This window comes from Ranitomeya variabilis, chromosome 3, assembly GCF_051348905.1.
Source record: "Ranitomeya variabilis isolate aRanVar5 chromosome 3, aRanVar5.hap1, whole genome shotgun sequence".
Lineage (NCBI taxonomy): Eukaryota > Metazoa > Chordata > Amphibia > Anura > Dendrobatidae > Ranitomeya > Ranitomeya variabilis.
In genome coordinates, this window is record NC_135234.1 from 407061669 (window position 1) to 407083011 (window position 21343).

The 21343-nt window shown below is 40.0% G+C and overlaps 1 protein-coding gene across 10 annotated transcripts in view; it reads right to left on the bottom strand.

Moving 5' to 3' along the window:
• Positions 1 to 21343, bottom strand: part of BCAS3 (BCAS3 microtubule associated cell migration factor) — a 1590540-nt gene that overhangs the window by 1215185 nt on the left and 354012 nt on the right. For all 10 annotated transcript variants that reach the window (XM_077296228.1, XM_077296227.1, XM_077296225.1 and 7 more), the window contains one exon: positions 4707 to 4877. In XM_077296228.1, coding sequence (XP_077152343.1) covers positions 4707 to 4877 — 171 coding nt within the window. The remainder of the gene's footprint in view (positions 1 to 4706; positions 4878 to 21343) is intronic.

Genomic DNA, 21343 nt, shown 5'->3' on the forward strand with positions numbered 1-21343 from the left:
AAATTGGGAAAAGTTTTTTCAGAGGGTCATTTATTATTCAACCCCTCAACCCACCAGAATTCTGTTTGGTTCCCCTAAAGTATTAAGAAGTAGTTCAGGCACAAAGAACAATGAGCTTCACATGTTTGGATTAATTATCTCTTTTTCCAGCCTTTTCTGACTATTTAAGACCCTCCCCAAACTTGTGAACAGCACTCAAACATGGTCAACATGGGAAAGACAAAGGAGCATTCCAAGGCCATCAGAGACAAGATCGTGGAGGGTCACAAGGCTGGCAAGGGGTACAAAACCCTTTCCAAGGAGTTGGGCCTACCTGTCTCCACTGTTGGGAGCATCATCCGGAAGTGGAAGGCTTATGGAACTACTGTTAGCCTTCCACGGCCTGGACAGCCTTTGAAAGTTTCCTCCCGTGCCGAGGCCAGGCTTGTCCGAAGAGCCAAGGCTAACCCAAGGACAACAAGGAAGGAGCTCCGGGAAGATCTCATGGCAGTGGGGACATTGGTTTCAGTCAATACCATAAGTAACGTACTCCACCGCAATGGTCTCCGTTCCAGACGAGCCCGTAAGGTACCTTAACTTTCAAAGCGTCATGTCAAGGCTCGTCTACAGTTTGCTCATGATCACTTGGAGGACTCTGAGACTGACTGGTTCAAGGTTCTCTGGTCTGATGAGCCCAAGATCGAGATCTTTGGTGCCAACCACACACGTGACGTTTGGAGACTGGATGGCACTGCATACGACCCCAAGAATACCATCCCTACAGTCAAGCATGGTGGTGGCAGCATCATGCTGTGGGGCTGTTTCTCAGCCAAGGGGCCTGGCCATCTGGTCCGCATCCATGGCAAGATGGATAGCACGGCCTACCTGGAGATTTTGGCCAAGAACCTCCGCTCCTCCATCAAGGATCTTAAGATGGGTCGTCATTTCATCTTCCAACAAGACAACGACCCAAAGCACACAGCCAAGAAAACCAAGGCCTGGTGCAAGAGGCAAAAAATCAAGGTGTTGCAGTGGCCTAGTCAGTCTCCTGACCTTAACCCAATTGAAAACTTGTGGAAGGAGCTCAAGATTAAAGTCCACATGAGACACCCAAAGAACCTAGATAACTTGGAGAAGATCTGCATGGAGGAGTGGGCCAAGATAACTCCAGAGACCTGTGCCGGCCTGATCAGGTCTTATAAAAGACGATTATTAGCTGTAATTGCAAACAAAGGTTATTCCACAAAATATTAAACCTAGGGGTTGAATAATAATTGACCCACACTTTTATGTTTAAAATTTATAAAAATTTAACTGAGCAACAAAACTTTTTGGTTTGTAAGATTTATGCATCTGTTAATAAATCCTGCTCTTGTTTGAAGTTTGAAGGCTCTAACTTATTTGCATCTTATTAAACCTGCTAAATCTGCAGGGGGTTGAATACTACTTTTAGGCACTGTATATAGCGCCAGTGTGTCTGTTTGATATTAGTATTGTGGTTTTTTTTATTAATGATCAGTATTGTAGTATTCAGTCACTATGTTGTGGTAATATGTGACCTGGTTATGGTGTGGCGGTATTTGTTCCTTGTATGAGCTATTATTTGGTCACCATGTGGTAGTAATATTTGATCTGGTCTTAGTGTGGCAGTATTTGTTCCTTGTATAAGCTATTATTCGGTCACTGTGGTGGCAATATGTGGTTTGGACATGGTGTGGCAATATTTGTTCCTTGTATGTGGTATTATTTGGTCACTATGTAGTGGTAATACATAGTTTGGTCATGGTGTGGCGGTTTTTGTTCTTTGTATGTGGTACTATTTGATCAATATATGTGGTAATATGTAGTCTGATGATGGTGCAGTTATTTTTGTCCCTTGCATGTGATATTAATGGTCATTTAAAAAATTGAAAAATAAATAAAAATATGCCTACATTTTATTGGATATTTTAAAAAATGTTTAATAAGTTACAGTAGAGTAAAGCCCAGCCAAAACAGTCTACCTTGTCATGGTGGCGGATTAAAAAATCTTTTGGCCAAAACAAAAATTGCTGTCTATGTATGTGGTGACGGGAACTGTAAATGTGTGATTGGTGAGGATGTGGTGCAGACGTGGCGTTTTTCCAAGAGAGGGCGGTGGGACTGTGGGCGGTTCGAGGGGTGGAGCCTGGGATGAGTCTCAAGGGGGCCCAAAAAAATTTGCCAGTATGGGGCCCCGAAATTCCTAGTGACAGCCCTGGGTACATGTCTGCAGTCACTGTATGTGACCACAGACTTGTAAATCCTCACAGCGTCCACACTGCGCTGGCAGCAGGAGCGGTTAAGTCACCACAAGTGTGTCATTTGCATGCTTAAGCACACCTTTCAATTAGACTAGTCTGGTCTCGCTCAATACACTTGACTTGAGTGAGGCCGGAAAGAGTTTAGTCAGCATGTGACTGCAAATCGCATACTTGCGGTAATGTGCCGTTCCCAGCACCAGAACCAGTGAATCCTCATAATAAGCAGTAAGGATTCACAAGACTACAGTTACGGTACATAGAGTCACTGCAGAGTCGAAGGCTGGGTAACCCTTTAATAACATTTCTTACAACTGCCCAAATATCAAGATAACACTACAGAAAAAAAACATATTACTAGTTACACAGACTTTCTTACTGTTAATTATATGGTTGGGGGGATCTAACTAACCAAAGGTGTTTGAAAGTGGCTTACAAACTACAAAAGTTTGGGAATCTCTACTACATACGAAATGTGCAAATAGGTGAACTGTCTGTAGAAAACTAGCACTTGGAACATGTGGGGTTCAAAAAAAGTGTCAAATCCATGAGGACATCATCAGAGAAGGGACATATCACCCTCACATTCAACATATGAGATTAACTGAACATATCACCCACACATTGAACATATGGGATTAATTATATCTGGGGAAGTAAAAGAGCAGATTCTGTAACAAGATATATTACAAAGTTGATTATTTTAATGTGTATTATTAATCTATTAAATAAAAATTCCGACAGTTAAAATTTAATGATTTAGAAAACCAAGACATTTTGGACAATTGTATTCTCCAATTTAGTGGGAACAGAGAAAGGCCTTTTTCTGTCCCAGTATGATTGTGTCCCAGTGTACAATGCAAAGTCCATAAAGGCATGGTAATGTGGAAGAACGAGACTGGCCTGCACAGAGTCCAGAACTTAATCATATCAAAGATCTTTAGGATGAACTAAAACGAATATTGCAAGCCAAGCCTCATCCAACATCAATGTTTAACCTCAAAAATGAAATGTCCACAGTCACACTGCAAAATCTTGAAGAAAGGCTTCCCAAAAGAGTGAAAGATGATTTAGCTGCCAAGGGGGGACTGAGCCATATTATGCTTATGAAATTAGAATGTCGTCATAAATGCTCTTTTATTAGTGATGAGCGAGTATACTCATTACTCGAGTTTCTTCGAGCATGCTTGGGTGGTCTCTGAGCATTGTGGCGTGCTCGGCGATTTAGATATTATTTCAACGCAGCTGCCTGATTTGTGGCTGCTAGATAGCCTGAATACATGTGGGGATTGCCTGTTTGTTAAGCAACCCCCACATGTATTCAGCCTGTCTAGCAGTCGCAAATCATGCAGCTGCGTCGACACAAGTTAAATCTCCTAGCACGCCAAAATACTCAGAGACCACCCGAGCATGCTTGAAGAAACTAGAGTAACGAGCATACTCGCTCATCACTATCCTTTATGTGTAACATGTAGGCATCCTAATATTTATGTCCATATAATGTATCAAGAAAGTGGGGTCCCTTATCTGCCGTTTGGAATTTCTAAAACTACAGACCGCCATATAAATTAGACATATATCAGCCAAATGCTTTAGTATTAGTTCTTAATCTTTGTATATGGCCACCATGAAGTCACTTTCTATGCCAAGCTTTGAATAGGTGGCTGGCTATATGTACACACAGGGCACAGTGTTGTAGTTTATGAGAGTCATGAAATGAAAGTTATCATAACTTCCAATGAAGAGAACTACATGAACGCATCTTTGTCTTGAGATGTTGATTGGGGTGAAGAAACATGAGTGGTAAGTTTTGCATTGCATGTTAATGGTTGAATATGACAATATGACCCTCAGACAAACATAACTTGTGCACCCTTGGTTTATATTGTTTAGAAAAAATAAAATACATGGTGTCATTAATATTACCTATTTTGATTCGGTGAATAACAAAAATGTTTTAGATGTAGAGGAGTTAGAACATTTAAAGCACCAATATATAGTTGTGCATTTAAGTATATAGAATCTTAAGTGCATGTACATACTATTAGTGTACATATGATTAATGTACACATAAAAATAAAGCGCACAAACTACATATGCAAGTTATTGGTCCAAGACCATATGCTGTGGTCATGAAGCTAGATAATTGATCCTGCCTTGGGCTCTAACAACTGGCATTTCCCTTTAATGATTTCTTTCCCACTTTGCACATTGTGTTGAGCCTCATTCATCTTTTAAATAATTCATTTTCTGTTAATTGTGGTGTGCACTTAGTAATAAAATGGTGCTTGCTTGTCTTCTCCAAATTATCTATTAACCAGTCTGTCTACTTAAAAAAAATGACACCATCAAGCTTGTTATGATGTAGACACAAACATTTATGACAATAATACAATTTTTATTTATGATTTCAATATCACAATTTTGAAATTATGAAGAAAAAATTACCTGTCCTTCAGCAACAGTTTCTGTGTCAATAATAGTGATAACTCCTGGAACAAGAGGACTACGCCTGGTGTTGCTGTGTGTTGATAAGTCTTCATCGGAAGATCCTGCAGGCAGTGTACCAGTAAGCTGGGTAACAACTTTTCCAACCATTGTAAGTCCAGTCTTTAGAGTCTGTAAATATAAAAAATCCAATAAGGAAATAAATATCCACAATAAATAAATTCTATGTAAATAAAAGCCATGTGCACAATTTGTAAACTAGAGATGAGCAAATCAATTCTGTGGCGGCTGGATGAGAGGCCTGCAAAATGCCTTCTCCATGCTGGCATCCGTGGCTCCTCTTTTCATTAGCCAGCCTGGAGCGCCATTGTGGTGGTGTGATGCAAGCATGATGTTGAATCAGGCTGGCTAAAGAAATAAGGAGTTGGGAATACCAGGAGAAGATATGCACTCAAGAATTCTGACCTGGCTGCTGGAGCAGGGTCATGCAAATTTATTCGTTCATCTCTCGTGTTAGCATATCCAAAGCTAGTGTTAAAACAAATGTATTATCAATTATCAAAAAACTAAATATTTTACAAAAAAATTGTTCATTATTGCTATGTTTAATGTGGGTTGAATAACATCTTTCTCTGTTATAATTACTTTGAAAAATAATAAAAATGATTTTGAAAAGAAAATGCTCTATTGTATAAATCAGGCTAATACATTAAATAATAATAATAATAATAATTAAATGTGTATAGCGCCAACATATTCCGCTAATTAAATGTGTATAGCGCACAACTTTACAATTAAGTGCTGACAAATAGTTCCTGCTAACACCCTTGCACCTCTCCATTCCATCCTTAACTCTGCTGCCCGACTAATTCATCTGTCTCCTCGCTACTTCTTGCTTCTCCCCGCTGCAAATCTCTTCATTGGCTCCCATTCCCTCAGCGTATCCAGTTCAAATTACTAATAGTGACCTGCAAAGCCATCCATAACCTGTCTCCTCCATATATCTCTGAACTAATCTCCCGATATCTTCCCTCACATAATCTCTGGTCCTTCCAAGACCTTCTTCTCTCCTCCACACTTGTTCGCTCCTCACCTAATCGCCTCCAAGACTTCTCCCGAATATCCCCCATCCTCTGGAATTTTGTGCCCCAACACGTCCGACTATCAACCACATTCGTATCCTTCAGACGGAACCTGAAAGCCCACCTCTTCAAGAAAGCTTACAGCCTGCAATGACCCCGCTGCCTCCTCACCATTACTGGAGCTACCGCCTCACCAACACCGGAGCTGCTGCATCCCCCCGATCTACTGTCTCCTTCCTTGTCAACCTGTAAAATGTAAGCCAGCAAGGGCAGGGTCCTCTCCCCTGTTTTAGTCTGTCATTGTTAGTTTGCTTACTGTAAGTGATATCTGTATTTTGTATATAACCCCTTCTCATGTACAGCACCATGGAATCAATGGTGCTATATAAATAAATAAATAATAATAACAATAATAATAATAATAATAATATACAGACAAATTCAATACAAGGTAAGACCGTTTAAACAGTTACATTAGGAGTGAGGTCCCTGTACGCAAACTTACAATTTACAAGTAAATTGTCAGGACACAGCTGTCGGCTGCCCCGGAACCAGGGGCTCCTTCCCTGTTCCTAAAACTAGGGGGTGCACTAGCTCGCCCTATTCTCCAGGATACTTCTGAAAGTGAAGATGCTGGGGCCTTCACCCTTGCCTTATCTCCTGAGTCACCCCTCCGTTTGTTCTCTTCCCCCAAACAAGGAAGTGGGGTGTTACTGTGCACCGTAGACACCAACCCAAAAAACAAGGCAACACAAACAAGGGTTAACAGAAAACTTCAGGCATAAAAAAATTCACTCACATATAACAGAGGAATGCACCGGGGCGTGGAGGTATGGAATAAACCAAAATAGAGAAGGATTGGGAATTACCACACTTACAAACCAAGCAACAGTCACAGATAACTTCTCCAACACTCCTTCTCATATGGACACCTCTCCCTCCGAAAGCCATGCAGCAAATGCTAGCTCTGACAAAGATTTGCATCAGAGCCCAGATTTAAAGAGGAAAGGAGTGGCTAGCTGAGCTCAGCTGCGAGCTCAGAGATTTCCAACATGGCTGATTAACCCCTGTTCTGCCAGAAGGAATAAACACCATTAAAATGAAGGAGAAGTACTTCTTCACAATGCCGGAGTAGGAGCAATCAGACGCTGCGGTCTTCTGGCTCCACACTGACGCTGTAATCCCATGACAGAAATGGGGGGACACAATAGATGAAAATTGCTCATTATTTCAGGTCCAGCAATTATAATAAATATGGATTTTCACATAAACATGCATAATCCAGGCAGCCAATATGTTTAAGTGCAATTATCAAGTACAAGCAGAAGCACGTCACTAATCGCACCCATCAGCGTTTGTGTCACATGATTGCAGGTCGCCGATAGGTTGTCATCACAACTTGGGGTCTCCAAGAGACCCCATGAGGTTGTCAAAGCCAGACAGCTATGAGCGCCGCCCAGAAGTTGGCGCTAATAGCAGGTAATCATATTAGCTACACACAGTAGGGTTGAAGCCCTGCTCAATGTAGCACAAACAATCGAATAATTGCAGCATCTAGTCTCCTATGGAGACTATTGAAGCAAGTGTAAAGTAAAAAAAAAAGTTTTTAAAATATGAAAAAATAAGAAAAATTATATAAGTTTAAATCTCCCCCAATTTGTCCAGATTGGGAGCATGGATCAAATTCCTATGTGAAATTTGACATGTCACCTTCCACCACTTTCAAAAATATATCAATACTAGCTGTACTACCCGGCTTCGCCCGGGTTAATGACTGCTGTTAGCAAAATAGAATGTGTTAACAAAAATTTATTCTGCACACAAAAACCACAAAACAAATAGATAGAAATGTAATTATTAAAAGGCAAAAACTAAGCAAATAGAAGCATTTCACAACATATATTAGCTTTGTTATACTGAGAATGTCTTTGTTGCCTATATTAACCAATCAGAGCTCAGGTTAATTAACTGTAGCAAAATAGAAGCTGAGCTGTGATTGGTTGCTATTGGCAGCCTGATAAATCCCCAGCCAACAGGAAGCCCTCCCCCCTGGCAGTATATATTAGCTCACACATACACATAATAGACAGGTCATGTGACTGACAGCTGCCGTATTTCCTATATGGTACATTTGTTGCTCTTGTAGTTTGCTTATTAATCAGATTTTTATTTTTGAAGGACAATACCAGACTTGTGTGTGTTTTAGGGCGAGTTTTATGTGTCAAGTTGTGTGTGTTGAGTTGCGTGTGGCGACATGCATGTAGCGACTTTTGTGAGATGAGTTTTGTGTGGCGACATGCGTGTAGCAACATTTTGTGTGTTGAGTTGCATGTGACAGGTTAGTGTAGCAAGTTGTGTGCAGCAAGATTTGTGCATGGCGAGTTTTGCGCGTGGCGAGTTTTATGTGTGGTGCATTTTGAGTATGTGCAAGTTTTGTGTGAGGCAACTTTTGCATGTGGTGCAACTTTTGTACATGTGGCAATTTTTCTGTGTGTGCAAGTTTTGCATGAGGTGAGTTTTCCATGAGGTGAGTTTTGCACGTGTGGCGAGTTTTGCGTGAGCCTAGTTTTGCATATGGCGAGTTTTGCATGTAGCGAGTTTTGAGTGGTGACTTTTGTGTTTCGACTTTTATGTGGCGAGGTTGGTGTGTGTGTGTGGTGAAATGTGTGCTGAGGGTGGTATATGTGTTCAAGCACGTGGTAGTGTGTGGCGCATTTTGTGTTTGTGTTCATATCCCCGTGTGTGGTGAGTATCCCATGTCGGGGCCCCACCTTAGCAACTGTACGGTATATACTCTTTGTCGCCATCGCTCTCATTCTTTAAGTCCTCATTGTTCACATCTGGCAGCTGTCAATTTTCCTCCAACACTTTTCCCTTCACTTTTTCCCCATTATGTAGATAGGAGCAAAATTGTTTGGTGAATTGGAACGCGCGGGGTTAAAATTTCACCTCACAACATAGCCTATGACGCTCTCGGGGTCCAGACGTGTGACTGTGCAAAATTTTGTGGCTGTAGCTGCGACGGTACAGATGCCAATCCCGGACATACACACATACATACATACACACATTCAGCTTTATATATTAGATATACCTGTATGTAATCTCCTGTATATAGTATATACCTGTGTGTCATCTCACCTATATATAGTATATATCTGTGTGTCATCTCCTGTATATAGTATATACCTGTATGTCATCTCCTCCTATACATAGCATATACCTGTGTCATCTCCTCCTGTATATACTATATACCTGTAGGTAATCTGCTCCTGTATATAGTATATACCTGTGTGTCATCTCCTCCTGTATATAGTATATACCTGTATGTCATCTCCTCCTGTATGTAGTATGTACCTGTATGTCATCTCCTCCTCTATATAGTATATACCTGTGTGTCATCTCTCCTGTATATAGTATATATCTGTGTGTCATCTCCTCCTGTATATAGTATATACCTGTGTGTCATCTCCCCTGTAAATAGTATATACCTGTGTGTCATCTCCTGTATATAGTATATAGCTGTATGCCATCTCCTCCTGTATTAGCCCTCGTTCACACGTTATTTGGTCAGTATTTTTACCTCAGTATTTGTAAGCTAAAATGGCAGCCTGATAAATCCCCAGCCAACAGTAAGCCCACCCCCTGGCAGTATATATTAGCTCACACATACACATAATAGACTGGTCATGTGACTGACAGCTGCCGGATTCCTATATGGTACATTTGTTGCTCTTGTAGTTTGTCTGCTTATTAATCAGATTTTTATTTTTGAAGGATACCAGACTTGTGTGTGTTTTAGGGCGAGTTTCGTGTGTCAAGTTGTGTGTGTTGAGTTGCGTGTGGCGACATGCATGTAGGGACTTTTGTGAGATGAGTTTTGTGTGGCGACATGCGTGTAGCAACTTTTTGTGTGTCGAGTTGCATGTGACAGGTTAGTGTAGCAAGTTGTGTGCAGCAAGTTTTGCGCATGGCGAGTTTTGCGCGTGGCGAGTTTTATGTGTGGTGCCTTTTGAGTATGTGCAAGTTTTGTGTGAGGCAACTTTTGCATGTGTTGCAACTTTTGTGCATGTGGCAATTTTTCTGCGTGTGGCAATTTTTCTGCGTGTGCAAGTTTTGCGTGTGGCGAGTTTTGCACGTGTGGCGAGTTTTGCATGTGGAGAGTTTTGCGCGTGGCGAGTTTTGAGCGGCGACTTTTGTGTTTCTACTTTTATGTGGCGAGGTTGGTGTATGTGTGGTGAAATGTGCACTGAGGGTGGTATATGTGTTCGAGCACGTGGTAGTGTGTGGCGCATTTTGTGTGTGTGTTCATATCCCCGTGGTGGTGTGATTATCCCATGTTGGGGCCCCACCTTAGCAACTGTACAGTATATACTCTTTGGTGCCATCGCTGTCATTCTTTAAGTCCCCCTTGTTCACATCTGGCAGCTGTTAATTTGCCTCCAACACTTTTCCTTTCATTTTTTCCCCATTATGTAGATAGGGGCAAAATTGTTTGGTGACTTGGAAAGCGCGGGGTTAAAATTTCACCTCACAATATAGCTTTGACGCTCTCAGGGTCCAGACGTGTGACTGTGCAAAATTTTGTGCCTGTAGCTGCGACGCCTCCAACACTTTTCCTTTCACTTTTTCCCCATTATGTAGATAGGGGCAAAATTGTTTGGTGAATTGGAAAGCGCGGGGTTAAAATTTCACCTCACAACATAGCCTATGACGCTCTCGGGGTCCAGACGTGTGACTGTGCAAAATTTTGTGGCTGTAGCTGCTACGGTTCAGATGCCAATCCCGGACATACATACATACATACATACATACACACACACACACATTCAGCTTTATATATTAGATTTAATAGTGGTGAAATCCTTATTAAGAGGCATCCGCGTGCTTCTCCTTTTAATATCCGTGAATGGACCCTTACCGATACATTATTTTCCTACAGTAATCCCAAAAGTGCTTGAAAACCCTCAAAGTCTTCATCTGAGAGTCTCAGCTGATGACATTGCTCTTTATTATGATTATGGAAGAAAAGTCTCCATTTTAAGTTTCTAACAATAATGTTGTGATCTTAAAGCAGTTATATTCATTAGTTGGGACGAAACTGAGCCCTTTTTTCAATACTCCAAACTAATTTTTATTTAAATTGTAAGATGTTACATTTATGATTTGCCTTTGCATAATTAGTGTGTTTATCTCAGATCATAGCCCGTTGGGGATCTCTGTTCTATAAAAGAATGTGAGGAAGACGAGGGTTGAGAACAGGGTCTATTTCCATGAGATGGTATAAAAGTTTCTCTCCATGCTCCCATCTGTTTGCTGTGGCCTCCTGTTTGTCTCCATGTGGATCTAGATCAGTGTTTCCCAAACTCCAGTTCTCACGGAGCCCACGGGTCATGTTTTCAGGATTTCCTTAATATTGCGCAAGTAGTTGAAGTATCATCAAGGTATCAGGAATTGTCTCACCTGTGCAACACTATGGAAATCCTGAAAACATGACCCGTGGGGTCCGTGAGGACTGGTGTTTGGGAAATACTGATCTAGATTGTCTCCCCTTGCCATGAGGAGTTGCCCTATAGATCACTTCCCCCTTAGAGTGACTGCAATTTTTTCTTAAACAAGACAACCTCTATAAGCCACCAAACTGTAGGCTTTACCCTCACCCATAAAAACTAAAAAGTAGTAAAACCAATAAAATCAAACCATAGAATAATTGTCACGCACAGTGTTGGAACGACTAAGTGCAACATGAAGGGATAAGGGGAAGGGATCCGAGCACTAGGGAAGGGGGGAGTGGAGACCCCTAGACAGATCTAACATCACTCTGTCTGCCCTAATGTCCCTATATAGGATATACACTTATAGCCAAGCAGGATACCTAATCCCTGCCTGACCCTAGCAGTAAGCCCTGCATAGGGAGGGACAGGATGTGCACTAGTCAATCCCCACTACAACTAAAAACAAAAGAGGATAGACGAACAAAGGGTACACCTAACTTGAGTAGTCTCAGAGAAGTAACACATACGTCCTCCAACAACACCAGGGAGGAAGATAGCCGACTGCTATAGCTCCAAGCCTCAACGGGGGAAATGAAAATATCACTGGCAACTTCCAGCAGCAAGCTGGGCGTTATAAACACCCTGGTCCAGGTGTGTCAACTAGAGCCAGGGGAAAGTTGCCACTGGGTCCTAGAGTCAGAAGAACTAGGAAGAAGTTTGCAAAGCAAACTGCTGAGACCTTCAACAGTTAGATGCAGAGCGACGGTCTGCAGCCTCTGACACACTCGTGACAATAATACAAATGTAAATCATACATTTTTCAAGAGAACAAATATTGAAAAGTTTTCTATTTAGTAGACAAAGACAAATTACCCAATAATTAAATAAATGTTTCATTAAAAAAAAGAAAAGAAAAATATATAAATAAATTGAAGCCTGCCTGTCTACACTCAGGCCAATACTTATAAAGTATTTATAATGAGGATGCTGACAATTCTGTTTCAGAACTTTCAGTAAGATACTCTACTAGAAAATGTTATCAAAGTTATGTAATCAGAAATAAATGTTATTGCATTTCTATATGCATGATTGAAATGTGTGTAAACAAAACATCTTAGTCTAAAGCAGGCAATGAACATTTTCTAAAATCTAATATAATAATAATAATAATTTTTATTTATATAGCGCCAACATATTCCGCAGCGCTTTACAACTTATAGAGGGGACTTGTACAGACAATAGACATTACAGCATAACAGAAATCACAGTTCAAAATAGATACCAGGAGGAATGAGGGCCCTGCTCGCAAGCTTACAAACTATGAGGAAAAGGGGAGACACGAGAGGTGGATGGTAACAATTGCTTTAGTTATTTGGACCAGCCATAGTGTAAGGCTCGGGTGTTCATGTAAAGCTGCATGAACCACTTAACTGCCTAAGTATGTAGCAGTACAGACACAGAGGGCTATTAACTGCATAAAGTGTATGAGAACACGATGCAAGGAACCTGATTATGTGTTTTGTTTTTTTTTTCTATTTTTAATAGGCCACACAGGGATAGTTAGGTTAATGCGTTGAGGCGGTAGGCCAGTCTGAACAAATGCGTTTTTAGGGCACGCTTAAAACTGTGGGGATTGGGGATTAATCGTATTAACCTAGGTAGTGCATTCCAAAGAATCGGCGCAGCACGTGTAAAGTCTTGGAGACGGGAGTGGGAGGTTCTGATTATTGAGGATGCTAACCGGAGGTCATTAGTGGAGCGGAGGGCACGGGTAGGGTGGTAGACTGAGACCAGAGAGGAGATGTAGGGTGGTGCTGAGCCATGGAGTGCTTTGTGGATAATATTATTGTGAATATCAAATTGATGGACAGGAAAATAAGTGAAATGAATAAAATGTTTCAAAAGGAGAAAATGATAAAAAAGACATCTTTTGATTGGTATTGGATCCATGTTTCAATTTGGTAAAGTGGTCCAAAATATCTCCTAGAGGTGGCAGTTTACGTCCCTATATAGAACAACACACACATTCACTCCCAAATGGGAGAATGAAAGATTCAACATTTATAAACACAATAAAATAGCACGCAAAGTAGAAATAACTCACTAGCAATCCCATGCACTGTGCAGAGAATTGGGTGCGGGATGTTCAGTATTACCAGCTAAAATTAATGAACACCGATCACCAGGTCAAAAGTGCCTAGCTTTTGCTCTAAATTTATTCCCGCTGATCACCTGAATATTAAGGGATTTTTTTTTTTTTTAATATCCACCATACGGTTCCAGAGATTTGGACCTTTTTATCTGGCATTAATTTTTATGGTCTTTACAAAGGGGGAGTGGCTAAAAGGATTCTCTTTGGGTGTCTCTTTAGACTGCTCCACATTATTACCATGTGTGTGCTGCCTCCTTGGTTAAGAACAGAAAATGAACACTAAATAAAAAGGCCCATATCTCAGGAACTGTATATCAAATATAAAAAAAAAGTGGTATACTACGGAAAGATGAGGAAATAAAAAAGGAGCAAAAACAGGGCACTTTTTACCTGGCGACAGAAAATGCTGCATCAGTGGCAACAATACACAAAAAAAAGAAAATCGGCACTATGTATTTGGAATACATTTTGCAATGTTAGGTGTTCTTAAGGACATATATTCCCAAGAATTATGATTTTTTTTTAGTATTTTAGCCTAAGATATTAAGGGCTCATTCAGACATCATTTTTTTGACGTATGATAAAAAAGAACCGGTTTCATCAGGTTTTTATCAAAATATCATCATTTTTCCTTCATCCCCCTTAACTACCCTATCTGATCTATCACAATAAGTTATATCAAATTTCCCTCTGTACTGGAAGTCCACTGACTTCAACTCGAACATCCAAGCTCTTACCACCTCCTGCCGCCTCCAACTCAAAATTATTTCCAGAATCTGTCCTTTCACCAACCCTGAAATCTACTAAAATATTAGTGCATGTCTTCACTATCTGCCACCTCGCCTACTGCAATATCCTCCGAGCTAACACTCTTGCGCCTCTCCAGTCCATCCTAAACTCTGCTGCTGTCATGTCGGACGCTGTTCAGACCAGGTCGTCCGACAGACAGCGGTAATTCGGCTTTTGACCACTATTTGCTCATTGGCGTCTGCTAGATTTTATCTAGCTGTTCCGGGGTTAATTTACCTAATCCTCGGATTGGAAGCTGGGCCATTCCCATGGCCTTTAAATAGTTCTCCTGTTCATTGGGCGTCGCCGATTATAGCTTCTGTCTTGTGCGTTGTTATCTCGGTCTGGAGTGGAGAGCTGGTTGTTGGAGATTCGTTGCTGGTGGTGTATTTTCCTCTGTCTTATTTACTCCTTCCTATATTTGTATTTATTTTGCCCTGCACATTTATAGTGTATTCCTGAGTGACTGCGGCGTGGTGTATATTTTCCTTTATCCTTGTCTGTGCTAACTGTGGGTATTGGAATATTACCTCTTCACTGGGTGGAGGGCGGAGGTATCAGCCTAGGGTTAAAACAGGAGTCAGGGTGAGGTTCGAGGCCTGGACATGCACACCATCAGTGTAAACTCCAGGTAGAGGGTCAGTCAGGATTTCCCTAGTCTGAGGGAAACTGCAGGGGCCCGGGTTATTAGCTCACCTAGTCTCCTCGTGACAGCTGCCCGATTAATCCACCTCTCCTCTCTCTACTCCTCCACTTTTGCCCTCTACAAATCCCATCATTGGCTTCCAATTCCCCAATGAATCCAGGTACTAAGATTGACCTACAAAGCCACTTACAATCTGTCTCCTCCTATATCCCTGAAATAATCTCTGATGCTCCCGAGATCTCCTCTCCTCCACACTCGTACGTTCTTCACCTAATCGTCTCCAATGCATCTTTCGAGTATCCCTCATCCTCAGGAATTCTGTACTCTTAACATGTTCGATTAACCACCACGTTCGGAACTTTCAAATGGTGCTTGAAAACTCATCTCTTCCAAGAAAGCTTACAGCCTGTAATGACCCTGCTGTCACCTCACCACCTGCCGCAACTCTGCAACCTACTGTCTCCTTCTCCATTATCCTGAGTGTAGACTGTCAGCCCACAAAGGCAGGGCCCTCTTCCCTTCTGTACCTGCCTGTCATTGTTAGTTTGTTCATTGTATTTTATATCAGCATTTTGTATGTAACCTCTTCTCATATATACCACTGTGCAACCAATGGTGCACTAAAAATGAATATGTTTGTGATTTTGCACATACCACTCAGTCTGCAAAAAATCTAAGACATGTGAACAGCCCCATAGACTGTCAGACACAATTGAAAAAAAAAACAAAAAAACAAACGATGGCACTCATGTGAAAAAATGATGTGAGAATGAGCATTAATAAAATAATTTTAAACTCCCAAACTCTCTACCTGAGATAATGTTGTGTATGATAAACTTACAACAATTACAAATAATTTCCAAATAATGTGTCAATGTTACAAGTAACGGACCTCGAAAATGTTTTACATAAAAAAACTATTTTGTAGTTATATTTGAGGAAGATAAAAAAGGTCAAATCCATGTCATATATGCAACTGTCATTAACCAGCACTGCAGTCAGTCAACAAGACCAAAGCAATAACATTTTTCTGCTTTAATTTCATATTAGTCAACTGAGCCTATACATTAGAACTACAGAAACCTCTCACAAATGAAGATTTATACAGTATGTCTCTACGCTTTATCACATCATTTCATCACTTGCTAATATCTGTGAAGTGACCTCTCTTAAGACTCATAACTTTAGTTATAAAAATATATATATATATATTTGGGCAGACCAGGAATATTAAGTGCTGGAGCCTAAAGTTTTGGGTTACACAAAAAATTATAAAGTCATCAAAATCACTTACGCAAAACAGTACTTTAAGGTTTAGTTTTTATTTTTTTATGTGGTGCTGCATTTTTAACCTACACTTTTCTTTTTTTAACTGTACAATCATGGGTTTCTTACTGGATTTCTGGTCTATATTTGTATTCATTATTCTATTATTTAGAATAAAGGGAATCAGAAGGACTTGTGTAAGATTACAATACAGAATATATATCATATATAGGTTAGTAAATGAAAATAAGGACAACCCCCAGCACTGTACAAAGACGATAAACACATCACTGCATGTACCCACTAGGGCCTACAACAATTTCATTGGATGTCAGTTAGGTCATGTGCACGGGGTAAGTATTTGTTACAGACATTTCTGCATCAAAATGTGTCTCCTGGCACAACAAATGCTGCAAAATGCTGAAAAAAATGCTGTAGATTTGAAACTGCAAAAAATAAGCAGCATGTTCATAAAGACTAAATGAATCTCATTCACTTTGCTAGTACTAAGTGCTTCAGTTTATATGACAAAACTGCGGGGAAAACTCTAATAAAAATGCAGCAAATATGTAACGTGTGCCCATACGCATACAGATGGGTCATCAAAATTATATACTTGAACAACCACATTCGGATGGAGACATATACTACCGTTCAAAAGTTTAGGGTCACCCAGACAATTTTGCGTTTTCCATGAAAACTCATACTTTTATTAATCAAATGAGTTACCGTATGAATTGAAAATCTAGTCCAGACATTGACAAGGTTCGAAAAAAAGATTTTTATTTGAAATAATAATTTTCTCTTTCAAACTTTGCTTTCGTCACAGACTGCTCCCTTTGCAGCAATTACAGCATTGCAGACCTTTGGCATTCTAGCAGTTAATTTGTTGATGTAATCTGGAGAAATTTCACCCCATGCTTCCAGAAGCCCCTCCCACAAGTTGGTTTGGCTTGATGGGCACTCTTTGCGTACCATACGGTCAAGCTGCTCCCACAACAGCTCAATGGGGTTGAGATCTGGTGACTGCGCTGGCCACTCCATTACAGATAGAATACCAGCTGCCTGCTTCTTCCCTAAATAGTTATTGCATAATTTGGAGGTGTGCTTTGGGTCATTGTCCTGCTGTAGGATGAAAATGTCTCCAACCAAGCGCTGTCCACAGGGTATGGCATGGCGCTGCAAAATTGTGTGATAACATCCCTTATTCAAAATCCCTTTTACTTTGTACAAATCTCCCACTTTACCAGCACCACAACAACCCCAGACCATCACATTACCTCCACCATGCTTGACAGATGGCGTCAGGCACTCTTCCAGCATCTTTTCAGTTGTTCTACGTCTCACAAATGTTCATCTGTGTGATCCAAACACCTCAAACTTGGATTTGTCTGTCCATAACACTTTTTTCCAATCTTCCTCTGTCCAATGTCTGTGTTCTCTTGCCCATATTAATCTTTTCCTTTTATTAGCCAGTCTCAGATATGGCTTTTTCTTTGCCACTCTGCCCTGAAGGCCAGCATCCCGGAGTCGCCTCTTCACTATAGACGTTGACACTGGCGTTTTGAGTGAACTAATTAATGAAGCTGCCAGTTGAGGACCTGTGAGGCGTCAATTTCTCACACTACAGACTCTAATGTACTTGTCTTGTGTCTCAGTTGTAAAGCGGGGCCTCCCAATTCTCTTTCCACTCTGGTTAGAGCCTGTCTGTGCTCTCCTCTAAAGCGAGTAGTATACACCGTTGTAGGAAATCTTCAGTTTCTTGGCAATTTCTCGCATGGAATAGCCTTCATTTCTAAGAACAAGAATAGACTGTTGCGTTTCACATGAAAGTTCTTTTTTTCTGGCCATTTTGAGTTTAATGGAACCAACAAATGTAATGCTCCAGATTCTCAACTAGCTCAAAAGAAGGTTAGGTTTATAGGTTCTCTAATCAGCCAATCTGTTTTCAGCTGTGCTAACATACTTGCACAAGGGTTATCAAGGGTATTCTAACCATCCATTAGCCTTCTTACACAGTTAGCAAACACAAAGTACCATAAGAACACTGGAGTGATGGTTGTTGGAAATGGGCCTCTATACACCTATGAAGATATTGCATTACAAATCAGATGTTTGCAGCTAGAATAGTCATTACCACATTAACAATGTATAGAGTGTATTTCTGAATCATTTAATGTTAGCTTCATTGGAAAAAAAATGTGCTTTTCTTTCAAAAATAAAGGATATTTCTATGTGACCCTAATCTTTTGAAAGGTAGTGTAAACCATGAGTATTTTTCTTAAATGAAGACCTCCAAAAAAACACCATTACATTTCACTGGTGTCAAAATCTCAAAAAAGTATACCTTGTTTTTATTTTTTGTATGAAAATGATATTATCTACATGATCATCTAACTCATTCTTGCACATGTACTTCTTCATGTACAGACACCAGATTATATTATGGGAAATGCAACCTACCGTATATATTAAGAAAATTTACATGAAAAATAAAAATGTACACAGCAAATAGGGTTTCTTTTTAATAATAAAAGGTGAGCAAACTATTTACTCAAAACTTCAATAATTATGATAATGAGGAGCAGCACAAGAAAAAAATAAAGGAAACATTGCCTAATAGGATTCTTAAAAGATGACAATTTCAAGCAAGGCTAACAGCTGAATTGGTTTAAATTACCAATGACTTCAGAGTCAAAGTAACTAAATTTGGAGATGGAAGAAAAAGGAAGAGGACAGACCCACAATCCCATGTGACCTGGGGCTACATGGCGTCTATGAACATTTAAAAGCAAGGCCGAGATTTCAGGCGTCTGCAACCAGGACTAAGCCACAGATCAATCGTAACTGTTTTGTTTAGTGCTAAAAACTCAAACTGCAGTGATTAGAAAACACATTAGTGTTCATCAATTAGCAGCCAAACGTTTGTTTTAATAATTCATAGGAAACGACTTGCACAAAGTCTGTTAGTGTGTTGTCAGGAAAGCCTCAGAAGGGCCAACAGCATTCGGCGCCACTTTGTATTGACGGCAACATAAAGTCAGGAAGCCTAGTTAACTCATTATTATCCTTTACTCAGAGCATCTTCCTTATAAAAGAGTGTACTGATTTCTCTGCAGTTATCACGCCTAAATTCAGTCTATAACTTTACGAAATTACAAACCAGAGTGAAAAAAAACTATCTATAAGTAACCAAACTACAGCAAAATTATTACACTAACAATTCTTATAATAACAAAACATTATGCTAGATATATAATACAGAAAAACTATTAGACAATATATAAATGGTTATCTCACATTAAATGCTTAGAGGTATAGATATGTGCATTATATATCAAATTAATAAACTCTTCCTTCCATTTCAGGTGATGCTTGCAGAGATAAGATGCCAATGGCAATAACAGATAGCTTTCTTAGCATTAATCTGTGTCTGGAACTGGCATCAATTTCTCGCTTCTTGGAAACAGAGATGTGTGGTTAAATAGCCCCTGCACTAAATAAATTAATAAACCATTTGTAACGCCAAAATATCCAGCTTTATTTTTTCCTTGTAAAATTGACATTCAGTAAGAAATTATTTTAAATTGACTTTAAATAACTCATAAAATATTTTATATATAAACTTTATAAATATATAATAAAAATTAAAAAGAAAAAAAACCATAACATTATACACACACACACACACACACTGTTTTAGGCAGGTGTGGAAGAAATGCTGTACAGTAAGAATGCTTTCTACAATAGAAGTGTTTTATAGGTTATTTTTAATCAGTTAACAAAATGCAAAATAAATGAACAAAAGTTAAATCTAAATGACATCAATATTTAGTGTGACTAGCTTTTGAATTCAAAACAGCATGAATTATTCTACTGTGACAAAGTCACTGGTAATGTAATAGAGGGGAGATATGTGTCACTGCGCTCAATGGCGTCAGTCAGTGATATGAAACCAGATTATTTTCCTCCAGCACACTATGTGTTTGCAAAGTTAAGTTAAAATTGCATAATGGGCTGGTTTCATGTGGACCTTCATAGAGTGGGAGGGAGGAGGTCCACCTTATCTCCACCTCCAGAGCTGCCAGGAACTGTGTGATGTCATAATCATATGGTCAGTCACATGACGGAAAGAGTCACATGGTCTGGGGTTTAAATAACTGGGCTCTAAAGGCAATCTGGGTTCAGCTAGACTGGAGAGAGGAGTTTTTAGTGGTTTTGTGTCTTGTAGAGGAAAGACAAAACCTGTGTTGCTCTAGTGCGGGTTGCCACCCGCATACATATGTACTGTGATGCAGCATTTTTGTTTTTTCTTTGTTGTTTTCCTGTTTTAGCCAGAAAGGCTGAATTAATTTTCCGCTCGTGTTGGTTTATGCCGCATAATAATAAACCAACCCAGGATTTAAAGAGACGGTGCTCTGATTTTCTACCCCTGTATACCGCCACGTGAGTTGAACTACCACAGTACCCTTAACCATAGGTGTTGAAGGAAGTCAGCAGGGAGGTAGTTCTAAACATCTTGGAGAACTAACCACAGATCTTCGATGGAAGTAGGCTTATGCAAGTTTGCCTTTTTAGGTAATCCTAGACAAACTCTATGGTATTGAAATGAAGTCTTTGTTGGAGCCATATCATCACTTCCAGGACTCCTTGTTATTCTTTAAGCTGAAGATAGTTTTTAATTATATTGGCTGTATGTTTGGGATTGCTGTTCTGCTGAAGAATATAATTTCTTTGGCTTCATTGTTTGATGGTTAAGTATCTTTCTGTATTTCTTAGCATCGAGGACACCATTAATCTTGGCTAAATGGCAAACTACGTTTGCTGATATACAGCCACAAACTTGCAAGGAACCTCCACCGTGCTTCACTGTTCCCTGCACACACTCATATTAGTACCACCCACCTGACCTTCAACAAACAAATTGCCTTCTGTTACAGCCATATAGCTCACCTTTTGACTCATCAGTCTCAGAGCTATTATTCTGCACCACCAATTCTATTTTTTAAGAGTGCGTCGTTGTTTATCCTTGTTTCCATGTCGAAGGAATTTTTAAGAGAAAAAAACATCTGGCTAGAATTCTCCAAACAGTAGATGAGTGCAGCTGGGTCCCACACGTGGCTGCCACTTCTGAGCAGATGACACGGCTGGGCATATTCTGATTTTGAAGGGAAGTAAGCATTATGTGTCTTTCATCTGTGCACTAA